At 47.7% G+C, this 13,171-nt stretch overlaps 1 protein-coding gene across 1 annotated transcript in view; it reads left to right on the top strand.

Annotated features, from left to right (window-relative positions):
• The window catches only part of LOC119777136 (double-stranded RNA-specific editase 1-like), a 53,548-nt gene that overhangs the window by 25,996 nt on the left and 14,381 nt on the right, over positions 1 to 13,171 (top strand). Inside the window, exon 5 of the mRNA XM_038275932.1 lies at positions 10,934 to 11,919. Coding sequence (XP_038131860.1) covers positions 10,934 to 11,919 — 986 coding nt within the window. The remainder of the gene's footprint in view (positions 1 to 10,933; positions 11,920 to 13,171) is intronic.

Genomic DNA, 13,171 nt, shown 5'->3' with positions numbered 1-13,171 from the left:
AGTCAGCGACTGGATGCAATCTGCTCCAAGTCATTAACTGAATGCAGTCAATGACTGGATGCAATCTGCTCCAAGTCATTAACTGGATGCAGTCAATGACTGGATGCAATCTGCTCCAAGTCATTAACTGAATGCAGTCAACGACTAGATGCAATCTGTTCCAAGTCAGCAACTGGTTGCAATCTGCTCCAAGTCAGTGACTGGATGCAATCTGCTCCAAGTCAGCGACTGGATGCAATCTGCTCCAAGTCATTAACTGGATGCAGTCAATGACTGGGTGCAATCTGCTCCAAGTCAGCGACTGGATGCAATCTGCTCCAGGTCAGTGACTGGATGCAATCTGCTCGAGGCAGCGACTGGATGCAATCTGCTCCAAGTCAGCGACTGGATGCAATGTGCTCCAAGTCATTAACTGCATGCAGTCAATGACTGGATGCAATCTGCTCCAAGTCATTAACTGGATGCAGTCAATGACTGGATGCAATCTGCTCCAAGTCATTAACTGAATGCAGTCAATGACTGGATGCAATCTGCTCCAAGTCAGCAACTGGTTGCAATCTGCTCCAAGTCAGCGACTGGATGCAATCTGCTCCAAGTCAGTGACTGGATGCAATCTGCTCCAAGTCATTAACTGGATGCAGTCAATGACTGGATGCAATCTGCTCCAGGTCAGTGACTAGATGCGACATGCTCCAAGTCAACGACTGGATGCAATCTGCTCCAGGTCAGTGACTGGATGCCATCTGCTCCAAGTCAGTGACTGGATGCCATCTGCTCCAAGTCATTAACTGGATGCAGTCAATGACTGGATGCAATCTGCTCCAGGTCAGTGACTAGATGCGACATGCTCCAAGTCAACGACTGGATGCAATCTGCTCCAAATCAGTGACTGGATGCAATCTGATCCAAGTCAGTGACTGGATGCAATCTGCTCCAAGTCAGCAACTGGATGCAATCTGCTCCAAGTCATTAACTGGATGCAGTCAATGACTGGATGCAATCTGCTTCAGGTCAGCGACTAGATGCGACATGCTCCAAGTCAACGACTGGATGCAATCTGCTCCAAGTCAGTAACTGGATGCCATCTGCTCCAAGTCAGCAACTGGATGCAATCTGCTCCAAGTCATTAACTGGATGCAGTCAGTGACTGGACGAGTCAGTGACTGGATTCGACCTGCTCCAAGTCAGTGACTTGATGCAACCTGCTCCAAGTCAGCGATTGGTACAATCTGCTCCAAGTCAGCAACTGGATGCAATCTGCTCCAAGTCATTAACTGGATGCAGTCAATGACTGGATGCAATCTGCTCCAAGTCATTAACTGAATGCAGTCAACGACTAGATGCAATCTGCTCCAAGTCAGCGACTGGATGCAATCTGCTCCAAGTCATTAACTGAATGCAGTCAATGACTGGATGCAATGTTCTCCAAGTCAGTGACTGGATGCAATCTGCTCCAAGTCAGCGATTGGATGCAATCTGCTCCAAGTTAGTGACTGGATGCAGTCAATGACTGGATGCAATCTGCTCCAAGTCATTAACTGGATGCAGTCAATGACTGGATGCAATCTGCTCCAAGTCATTAACTGCATGCAGTCAATGAATGGATGCAATCTGCTCCAAGTCATTAACAGGATGCAGTCAATGACTGGATGCAATCTGCTCCAAGTCATTAACTGAATGCAGTCAATGACTGGATGCAATCTGCTCCAAGTCAGCAACTGGTTGCAATCTGCTCCAAGTCAGCGACTGGATGCAATCTGCTCCAAGTCAGTGACTGGATGCAATCTGCTTCAAGTCATTAACTGGATGCAGTCAATGACTGGATGCAATCTGCTCCAGGTCAGTGACTAGATGCGACATGCTCCAAGTCAACGACTGGATGCAATCTGCTCCAAGTCAGTAACTGGATGCCATCTGCTCCAAGTCAGCAACTGGATGCAATCTGCTCCAAATCAGTGACTGGATGCAATCTGCTCCAAGTCAGTGACTGGATGCAATCTGCTCCAAGTCAGTGACTGGATGCAATCTGCTGCAAGTCAGCAACTGGATGCAATCTGCTCCAAGTCAGTGACTGGATGCAATCTGCTCCAAGTCAGTGACTGGATGCAATCTGCTGCAAGTCAGCAACTGGATGCAATCTGCTCCAAGTCATTAACTGGATGCAGTCAATGACTGGATGCAATCTGCTCCAGGTCAGCGACTAGATGCGACATGCTCCAAGTCAACGACTGGATGCAATCTGCTCCAAGTCAGTGACTGGATGCCATCTGATCCAAGTCCGCAACTGGATGCAATCTGCTCCAAATCAGTGACTGGATGCAATCTGCTCCAAGTCAGTGACTGGATGCAATCTGCTCCAAGTCAGTGACTGGATGCAATCTGCTCCAAGTCAGCGACTGGATGCAATCTGCCCCAAGTCAGTGACTTGATGCAATCTGCTCCAAGTCATTAACTAAATGCAGTCAACGACTGGATGCAATCTGCTCCAAGTCATTAACTGGATGCAGTCAATGACTGGATGCAATCTGCTCCATGTAATTAACTGAATGTAGTCAATGACTGGATGCAATCTGCTCCAAGTCAGCAAAGTGGTTGCAGTCTGCTCCAAGTCAGCAACTGGATGCAGTCAATGACTGGATGCAATCTGCTCCAAGTCATTAACTGGATGCTGTCAATGACTGGATGCAATCTGCTCCAAGTCATTAACTGGATGCTGTCAATGACTGGATGCAATTTGCTCCAAGTCAGCGACTGGATGCAATCTGCTCCACGTCAGCGATTGGATGCAATCTGCTCCAAGTCAGCAACTGGATGCAGTCAGTGACTGGATGCAATCTGCTCCAAGTCATTAACTGGATGCAGTCAGTGACTGGATGCAATCTGCTCCAAGTCATTAACTGGATGCAGTCAGTGACTGGATGCAATCTGCTCCAAGTCATTAACTGGATGCAGTCAGTGACTGGATGCAATCTGCTCCAAGTCATTAACTGGATGCAGTCAGTGACTGGATGCAATCTGCTCCAAGTCATTAACTGCATGCAGTCAGTGACTGGACGAGTCAGTGACTGGATTCGACCTGCTCCAAGTCAGTGACTTGATGCAACCTGCTCCAAGTCAGCGATTGGTACAATCTGCTCCAAGTCAGCAACTGGATGCAATCTGCTCCAAGTCATTAACTGGATGCAGTCAGTGACTGGATGCAATTTGCTCCAAGTCAGCGACTGGATGCAATCTGCTCCACGTCAGCGATTGGATGCAATCTGCTCCAAGTCAGCAACTGGATGCAGTCAGTGACTGGATGCAATCTGCTCCAAGTCATTAACTGGATGCAGTCAGTGACTGGATGCAATCTGCTCCAAGTCATTAACTGGATGCAGTCAGTGACTGGATGCAATCTGCTCCAAGTCATTAACTGGATGCAGTCAGTGACTGGATGCAATCTGCTCCAAGTCATTAACTGGATGCAGTCAGTGACTGGATGCAATCTGCTCCAAGTCATTAACTGCATGCAGTCAGTGACTGGACGAGTCAGTGACTGGATTCGACCTGCTCCAAGTCAGTGACTTGATGCAACCTGCTCCAAGTCAGCGATTGGTACAATCTGCTCCAAGTCAGCAACTGGATGCAATCTGCTCCAAGTCATTAACTGGATGCAGTCAGTGACTGGATGCAATCTGCTCCAAGTCATTAACTGGATGAAGTCAGTGACTGGATGCAATCTGCTCCAAGTCATTAACTGGATGCAGTCAGTGACTGGATGCAATCTGCTCCAAGTCATTAACTGGAAGCAGTCAGTGACTGGACGAGTCAGTGACTGGATTCGACCTGCTCCAAGTCAGTGACTTGATGCAACCTGCTCCATGTCAGCGATTGGTACAATCTGCTCCAAGTCAGCAACTGGATGCAATCTGCTCCAAGTCATTAACTGGATGCAGTCAATGACTGGATGCAATCTGCTCCAAGTCATTAACTGAATGCAGTCAACGACTAGATGCAATCTGCTCCAATTCAGCAACTGGTTGCAATCTTCTCCAAGTCAGCGACTGGATGCAATCTGCTCCAAGTCATTAACTGAATGCAGTCAATGACTGGATGCAATGTTCTCCAAGTCAGTGACTGGATGCAATCTGCTCCAAGTCAGCGACTGGATGCAATCTGCTCCAAGTCATTAACTGGATGCAGTCAATGACTGGATGCAATCTGCTCCAAGTCAGCGACTGGATGCAATCTGCTCCAAGTCATTAACTGGATGCAGTCAGTGACTGGACGAGTCAGTGACTGGATTCGACCTGCTCCAAGTCAGTGACTTGATGCAACCTGCTCCAAGTCAGCGATTGGTACAATCTGCTCCAAGTCAGCAACTGGATGCAATCTGCTCCAAGTCATTAACTGGATGCAGTCAATGACTGGATGCAATCTGCTCCAAGTCAGCGACTGGATGCAATCTGCTCCAAGTCATTAACTGGATGCAGTCAATGACTGGATGCAATCTGCTCCAAGTCAGCGACTGGATGCAATCTGCTCCAAGTCATTAACTGGATGCAGTCAGTGACTGGACGAGTCAGTGACTGGATTCGACCTGCTCCAAGTCAGTGACTTGATGCAACCTGCTCCAAGTCAGCGATTGGTACAATCTGCTCCAAGTCAGCAACTGGATGCAATCTGCTCCAAGTCATTAACTGGATGCAGTCAATGACTGGATGCAATCTGCTCCAAGTCATTAACTGAATGCAGTCAACGACTAGATGCAATCTGCTCCAAGTCAGCGACTGGATGCAATCTGCTCCAAGTCATTAACTGAATGCAGTCAATGACTGGATGCAATCTGCTCCAAGTCAGCGACTGGATGCAATCTGCTCCAAGTCAGTGACTGGATGCAGTCAATGACTGGATGCAATCTGCTCCAAGTCAGCAACTGGTTGCAATCTGCTCCAAGTCAGCGACTGGATGCAATCTGCTCCAAGTCAGTGACTGGATGCAATCTGCTTCAAGTCATTAACTGGATGCAGTCAATGACTGGATGCAATCTGCTCCAGGTCAGTGACTAGATGCGACATGCTCCAAGTCAACGATTGGATGCAATCTGCTCCAGGTCAGTGACTGGATGCCATCTGCTCCAAGTCAGTGACTGGATGCCATCTGCTCCAAGTCAGCAACTGGATGCAATCTGCTCCAAATCAGTGACTGGATGCAATCTGCTCCAAGTCAGTGACTGGATGCAATCTGCTCCAAGTCAGCAACTGGATGCAATCTGCTCCAAGTCATTAACTGGATACAGTCAATGACTGGATGCAATCTGCTCCAAGTCAGCGACTAGATGCGACATGCTCCAAGTCAACGACTGGATGCAATCTGCTCCAAGTCAGTAACTGGATGCCATCTGCTCCAAGTCAGCAACTGGATGCAATCTGCTCCAAATCAGTGACTGGATGCAATCTGCTCCAAGTCAGTGACTGGATGCAATCTGCTCCAAGTCAGTGACTGGATGCAATCTGCTGCAAGTCAGCAACTGGATGCAATCTGCTCCAAGTCATTAACTGGATGCAGTCAATGACTGGATGCAATCTGCTCCAGGTCAGCGACTAGATGCGACATGCTCCAAGTCAACGACTGGATGCAATCTGCTCCAAGTCAGTGACTGGATGCCATCTGCTCCAAGTCAGCAACTGGATGCAATCTGCTCCAAATCAGTGACTGGATGCAATCTGCTCCAAGTCAGTGACTGGATGCAATCTGCTCCAAGTCAGTGACTGGATGCAATCTGCTCCAAGTCAGCGACTGGTTGCAATCTGCCCCAAGTCAGTGACTTGATGCAATCTGCTCCAAGTCACTAACTAAATGCAGTCAGTAACTGGATGCAATCTGCTCCAAGTCATTAACTGGATGCAGTCAGTGACTGGATGCAATCTGCTCCAAGTCATTAACTGGATGCAGTCAGTGACTGGATGCAATCTGCTCCAAGTCATTAACTGGATGCAGTCAGTGACTGGATGCAATCTGCTCCAAGTCATTAACTGGATGCAGTCAGTGACTGGACGAGTCAGTGACTGGATTTGACCTGCTCCAAGTCAGTGACTGGATGCAATCTGCTCAGAGTCAGCGATTGGTACAATCTGCTCCAAGTCAGCAACTGGATGCAATCTGCTCCAAGTCAGCGACTGGATGCAATCTGCTCACAGTCAACGACTGGATGCAATCTGCTCCAAGTCAACGACTGGATGCAATCTGCTCCAAGTCATTAACTGGATGCAGTCAGTGACTGGATGCAATCTGCTCCAAGTGATTAACTGGATGCTGTCAATGACTGGATGCAATCTGCTCCAAGTCAATGACTGGATGCAGTCAGTGACTGGATGCAATCTGCTCCAAGTCATTAACTGGATGCAGTCAGTGACTGGACGAGTCAGTGACTGGATTCGACCTGCTCCAAGTCAGTGACTGGATGCAATCTGCTCCAAGTCAGTGACTGGATGCAATCTGCTCACAGTCAACGACTGGATGCAATCTGCTCCTAGTCATTAACTGGATGCAGTCAGTGACTGGATGCAATCTGCTCCAAGTCAGTGCCTGGATGTAGTCAATGACTGGATTCGACCTGCTCCAAGTCAATGACTGGATGCAATTTGCTCCAAGTCAGCGACTGGATGCAATCTGCTCCAAGTCAGTGACTGGATGTAGTCAATCACTGGATTCGACCTGCTCCAAGTCAACGACTGGATGCAATCTGCTCCAAGTCAACGAGTGGATGCAATCTGCTCCAAGTCATTAACTGGATGCAGTGAGTGACTGGATGCAATCTGCTCCAAGTGATTAACTGGATGCTGTCAATGACTGGATGCAATCTGCTCCAAGTCATTAACTGGATGCAGTCAGTGACTGGATGCAATCTGCTCCAAGTCATTAACTGGATGCAGTCAGTGACTGGATGCAATCTGCTCCAAGTCATTAACTAGATGCAGTCAGTAACTGGACGAGTCAGTGACTGGATTCGACCTGCTCCAAGTCAGTGACTGGATGCAATCTGCTCCAAGTCAGCGATTGGTACAATCTGCTCCAAGTCAGCAACTGGATGCAATCTGCTCCAAGTCAGCGACTGGATGCAATCTGCTCACAGTCAACGACTGGATGCAATCTGCTCCTAGTCATTAACTGGATGCAGTCACTGACTGGATGCAATCTGCTCCAAGTCAATGACTGGATGCAATCTGCTCCAAGTCATTAACTGGATGCAGTCAGTGACTGGATACAATCTGCTCCAAGTTAGTGACTGGATGAAATCTGCTCCAAGTGATTAACTGGATGCTGTCAATGACTGGATGCAATCTGCTCCAAGTCAATGACTGGATGCAATCTGCTCCAAGTCAATGACTGGATGTAATCTGCTCCAAGTCAGCGACTGGATGCAATCTGCTCCAAGTGATTAACTGAATGCAGTCAATGACTGGATGCGATATGCTCCAAGTCAGTGACTGGATGCAGTCTGCTCCAAGTCAATGACTGGATGCAATCTGCGCCAAGTGATTAACTGAATGCAGTCAATGACTGGATGCGATGTGCTCCAAGTCACTGACTGGATGCAATCTGCTCCAAGTCAATGACTGGATGCAATCTGCTCCAAGTGATTAACTGAATGCAGTCAGTGACTGAATGTGATCTGCTCAAAGGCAACGACTGGATGCAATCTGCTCCAAGTCAGCGACTGGATGCGAACTGCTCCAAGTCAATGACTGGATGCAATCTGCTCCAAGTCAGTGACTGGATGCAATCTGCTCCAGGTCAGCGACTGGATGCCATCTGCTCCAAGTCAGTGACTGGATGCCATCTGCTCCAAGTCAGCGACTGCATGCAATCTGCTCCAAATCAGTGACTGGATATAATCTGCTCCAAGTCAGTGACTGGATGCAATCTGCTCCAAGTCAGTGACTGGATGCAATCTGCTGCAAGTCAGCGAATGGATGCAATCTGCTCCAAGTCAGAGACTGGATGCAATCTGCTCCAAGTCAGTGACTGGATGCAATCTGCTCCAAGTAATTAACTGAATGCAGTCAATGACTGGATGCGATGTGCTCCAAGTCAGTGACTGGCTGCAATCTGCTCCAAGTCAATGACTGGATGCAATCTGCTCCAAGTCAGTAACTGGATGCAATCTGCTCCAAGTGATTAACTGAATGCAGTCAATGACTGAATGCGATCTGCTCCCAGTGAACGACTGGATGCAATCTGCTCCAAGTCAGCGACTGGATGCGAACTGCTCCAAGTCAATGACTGGATGCAATCTGCTCCAAGTCAGTGACTGGATGCAATCTGCTCCAGGTCAGCGACTGGATGCCATCTGCTCCAATTCAGTGACTGGATGCCATCTGCTCCAAGTCAGCAACTGTATGCAATCTGCTCCAAATCAGTGACTGGATGCAATCTGCTCCAAGTCAGTGACTGGATGCAATCTGCTCCAAGTCAGCGAATGGATGCAATCTGCTCCAAGTGATTAACTGAATGCAGTCAATACTGAATGCGGTCTGCTCCAAGTCAACGACTGGATGCAATCTGCTCTAAGTCAGCGACTGGATGCGAACTGCTCCAAGTCAATGACTGGATGCAATCTGCTCCAAGTCAGTGACTGGATGCAATCTGCTCCAGGTCAGCGATTGGATGCCATCTGCTCCAAGTCAGTGACTGGATGCCATCTGCTCCAAGTCAGCGACTGCATGCAATCTGCTCCAAATCAGTGACTGGATGCAATCTGCTCCAAGTCAGTGACTGGATGCAATCTGCTCCAAGTCAGTGACTGGATGCAATCTGCTTCAAGTCAGCGAATGGATGCAATCTGCTCCAAGTCAGCGACTGGATGCAATCTGCTCCAAGTCAGTGACTGGATGCAATCTGCTCCAAGTAATTAACTGAATGCAGTCAATGACTGGATGCGATGTGCTCCAAGTCAGTGACTGGATGCAATCTGCTCCAAGTCAATGACTGGATGCAATCTGCTCCAAGTCAGTAACTGGATGCAATCTGCTCCAAGTGATTAACTGAATGCAGTCAATGACTGAATGCGATCTGCTCCCAGTGAACAACTGGATGCAATCTGCTCCAAGTCAGCGACTGGATACGAACTGCTCCAAGTCAATGACTGGATGCAATCTGCTCCAAGTCAGTGACTGGATGCAATCTGCTCCAGGTCAGCGACTGGATGCCATCTGCTCCAAGTCAGTCACTGGATGCCATCTGCTCCAAGTCAGCGACTGTATGCAATCTGCTCCAAATCAGTGACTGGATGCAATCTGCTCCAAGTCAGTGACTGGATGCAATCTGCTCCAAGTCAGCGAATGGATGCAATCTGCTCCAAGTCAGCGACTGGATGCAATCTGCTCCAAGTCAGTGACTGGATGCAATCTGCTCCAAGTAATTAACTGAATGCAGTCAATGACTGGATGCGATCTGCTCCAAGTCAGTGACTGGATGCAATCTGCTCCAAGTCAGTGACTGGATGCAATCTGCTCCAAGTCAGCGAATGGATGCAATCTGCTCCAAGTCAGCGACTGGATGCAATCTGCTCCAAGTCAGTGACTGGATGCAATCTGCTCCAAGTAATTAACTGAATGCAGTCAATGACTGGATGCGATCTGCTCCAAGTCAGTGACTGGATGCAATCTGCTCCAAGTCAACGACTGGATGCAATCTGCTCTAAGTCAGCGACTGGATGCGAACTGCTCCAAGTCAATGACTGGAGGCAATCTGCTCCAAGTCAGTGACTGGATGCCATCTGCTCCAAGTCAGTGACTGGCTGCCATCTGCTCCAAGTCAGTGACTGTATGCAATCTGCTCCATGTCAGTGACTGGATGCAATCTGCTCCAAGTCAGCGAACGGATGCAATCTGCTCCAAGTCAGCGACTGGATGCAATCTGCTCCAAGTCAGTGACTGGATGCAATCTGCTCCAAGTAATTAACTGAATGCAGTCAATGACTGGATGCGATCTGCTCCAAGTCAGTGACTGGATGCAATCTGCTTCAAGTCAGTGACTGGTTGCAATCTGCTCCAAGTCAGTAACTGGATGCAATCTGCTACAAGTTAATCACTGGATGCGATCTGCCCCAAGTCAGTGACTGGATGCAATCTGCTCCAAGTAATTAACTGAATGCAGTCAATGACTGGATGCGATCTGCTCCAAGTCAGTGACTGGATGCAATCTGCTTCAAGTCAGTGACTGGTTGCAATCTGCTCCAAGTCAGCAACTGGATGCAATCTGCTACAAGTTAATCACTGGATGCAATATGCTACAAGTTAATCACTGGATGCAATCTGCTTCAAGTAATTAACTGAATGCATTCAATGACTGGATGCAATCTGCTCCAAGTCAGTGACTGGATGCAATCTGCTCCAAGTCAGCGACTGGATGCAATCTGCTCCAAGTCGGTGACTAGATCTGACATGCTCCAAGTCAACGACTGGATGCAATCTGCTCCAAGTCAACGACTGGATGCAATCTGCTCCCAGTCAGCGACTGGATCTGCTACAAGTTAATCACTGGATGCATGCTGATCCAAGTCAAGGACTGAATAGAATCTGCTCCAAGTCAGTGAATCAATGCAATGTGCAAGTCATTGACAGGGTTCATGTTTATGTAACCTCCTAATATTCATTTTTTCCATCACTGTCTCCTAACCTGCATTTTCCTCTATAGTTTTTTCCCACAGGCACCAACAGCAGTAAATTCTGTAGCTCCTGCTGGAGGAAGTTAGAAACGGACGTTAATGTCTCGCTAGGTTTAGGGTCTTTGATTGACCTGGTGACGTTCCTTCCCAAAGCCAATTTACAGTAAAAGCTTTTAATTCAAAAGCACTAAATTTAACATTGTGCTTCTCATACCGACGAGTCGTTACTTAAAACCTTTATCATCGTTTTAAACTGCTAGCTCATTACCTGAGTCTAAGCAGGTGCGTGCTGGTTGGTGAACACACCTAGTTTCACCTTTAAAACGCGTTCTAAGTTGCTCTTTCTGGTCACCACAGTTTCATGTGGCACAGAGGTCAAGGAAAATCACGTCTGCTCCAGAGAGGGGTCTACAACTGTAGCCGGTCAGCGGCTCGGTGGAGGGACCAGGCGAGGGAGGAAACGGCCCTTAGTGGAGGGTAACAATGGCCGACCCCCCCACAGCTACTGGCCCAAGAAGAATAAGAGAGTCTCAGAGACCGTTGCGCCCAAGAACGCCCTGATGCAGCTGAATGAGATGAAGCCGGGGCTTCAGTACCAGCTGCTCTCTCAGTCCGGGCCAGTCCATGCGCCGGTGTTTGTGATGAGCGTGGAGGTCAATGGGCAGCTCTTCAACGGCTCCGGCCCGACTAAGAAGAAGGCCAAGCTGAACGCTGCAGAGAAGGCCCTGCGTTCCTTCGTCAGGATCCCCAATGCACCCAAAGCCCAGGTGTCCAGGGTTCGGACTCAGGCCCTTCAACCAGACTTTACCTCAGACCTAGAGGGCGTTCCTGATGTGCTCTTCAATGCCTTTGAGACCTCCAGGGCTTTAGACAGTCCATCTTACCCGGCCTTTGACCGTAGCAGTTCCTTCAAATCTCAGCCAGCGCTATCCCCCCCTACCTCAAACCTACCCCAGCGTCCCAACCCCCCCACGCCACCTGCCCTCAGCTCTGCCACAAGTAGCAAGAACCCTGTGATGACTCTGAACGAGCTGAGGCCAGGACTCAAATATGACTTTGTGTCAGAGAGCGGAGAGAGCCATTCCAAGAACTTTGTCATGTTGGTGAGAGTGGACGGTCAGAAGTTCCAGGGTTCTGGGCGCAACAAGAGGCTGGCCAAGGCGCGGGCCGCCCAGGCAGCTCTGTCCTCTCTCTTCCACCTCCAGCTGGAAGAGGCGCCGTCCAGACGGCCCATACCGAGAGACGGACTGCAGCTTCATCTACCACAGGTGAGCAGAGTACACTTAGCTTTACCATCCAGGTGTGCCTGGAAGGAACCGCTTTACCGGACGCTCCTCTCCCGCCTAGTCCGTGTCAGGGTCACGGTGGGGCCGGGTGCCTGTATGCGGCAGTCTATGGGCGAGAGGCGGGGTACAACCTGGGCAGGTCGCCAGGCTGAGGCAGTCCTGATACCATATGTTAGGCAATTTTACCTCCTTGATTATGAATATAGATTAGAGTTAGAAGATTAAATGATAATTTATAATCTATCATGTTAATCACAGGCAAAGTGTCTCAAATTATTGTGATTAACAGCTATTAATTATAATCAACTTTCAACAGTTTTAACCAACAATTATTAACTTTTTTCCTCATGGAGTGGACATTTAATCAGTTGGGACCAATTCTACTTTGATTGACATATCTTTAGCCAATAAGATAAGACAGTATTGGAAGTGTAGGGGCGGGCTTAAAAGATAGCGATTAATGATGTGCGGTATAACAGAGTATTAGGGCCAGAGTTGTCCTAAAATATAACTTTTTTCTTACAATATTACGACTTTATTCTCGTAATTTATTACTTTATTCTCGTAATTTTATAACTATTCTTTTTGCGAATTTTATTCTTATAATTTTCAAGACTTTACTCTCGAAATAAGAAGCAACTCTCTAGCCTGGCTCTAATACGCATTATTAGCAACATTTTGAAGGCTAAAAATGTATTTTTTAATTATAACAGGAAGTGCTTAAATGAAGGTTTGCGTATAGCTCTATGTAGAAATGTGATTTTATTGTCAAATTAGTCATAAAATTGGAATAATCCACTTTTGGTCCTATTTGGATCAATTGTCACATTTTGACAAAGTTTATGACTAAAGATCTAAAATTTTACACACCTGTTTTCGGCAACACGAACAGAAAGCTTAATTACATTACACTGATTTAAAATTCTATGCCAGAGAAACAAATATTATTCTGGACCTGTTTGAAGCCATGTAGCTTAAGTCGTGTAAAAGTAAATGATTTTGCACCTTTATCTCCAGAAAGTAGAATTTCTCAGCTTTCAAATGCGATGCATCACAGTCATGTGGGATTTATATTTTTCAGTGGAGATGTTTAGCGTAGTGGAAGTCTATTTTCGCATAAACTGAAGTCTCTGCACACTGGTAGCTAAGATGCAATTTTCATTAGCCTCCCCACCATCGCTGAGTGCTTTCTTAAAGCTGTTCCACATTAAAGCGCCTCTCCGAACTCTCTGCG

Source organism: Cyprinodon tularosa, unplaced genomic scaffold, assembly GCF_016077235.1.
Source record: "Cyprinodon tularosa strain WSP-4 unplaced genomic scaffold, ASM1607723v1 ctg1215, whole genome shotgun sequence".
NCBI classification, from domain to species: domain Eukaryota; kingdom Metazoa; phylum Chordata; class Actinopteri; order Cyprinodontiformes; family Cyprinodontidae; genus Cyprinodon; species Cyprinodon tularosa.
Note: the sequence above shows the minus strand (reverse complement) of the source record. Positions and strands in the feature narration are given on the sequence as shown.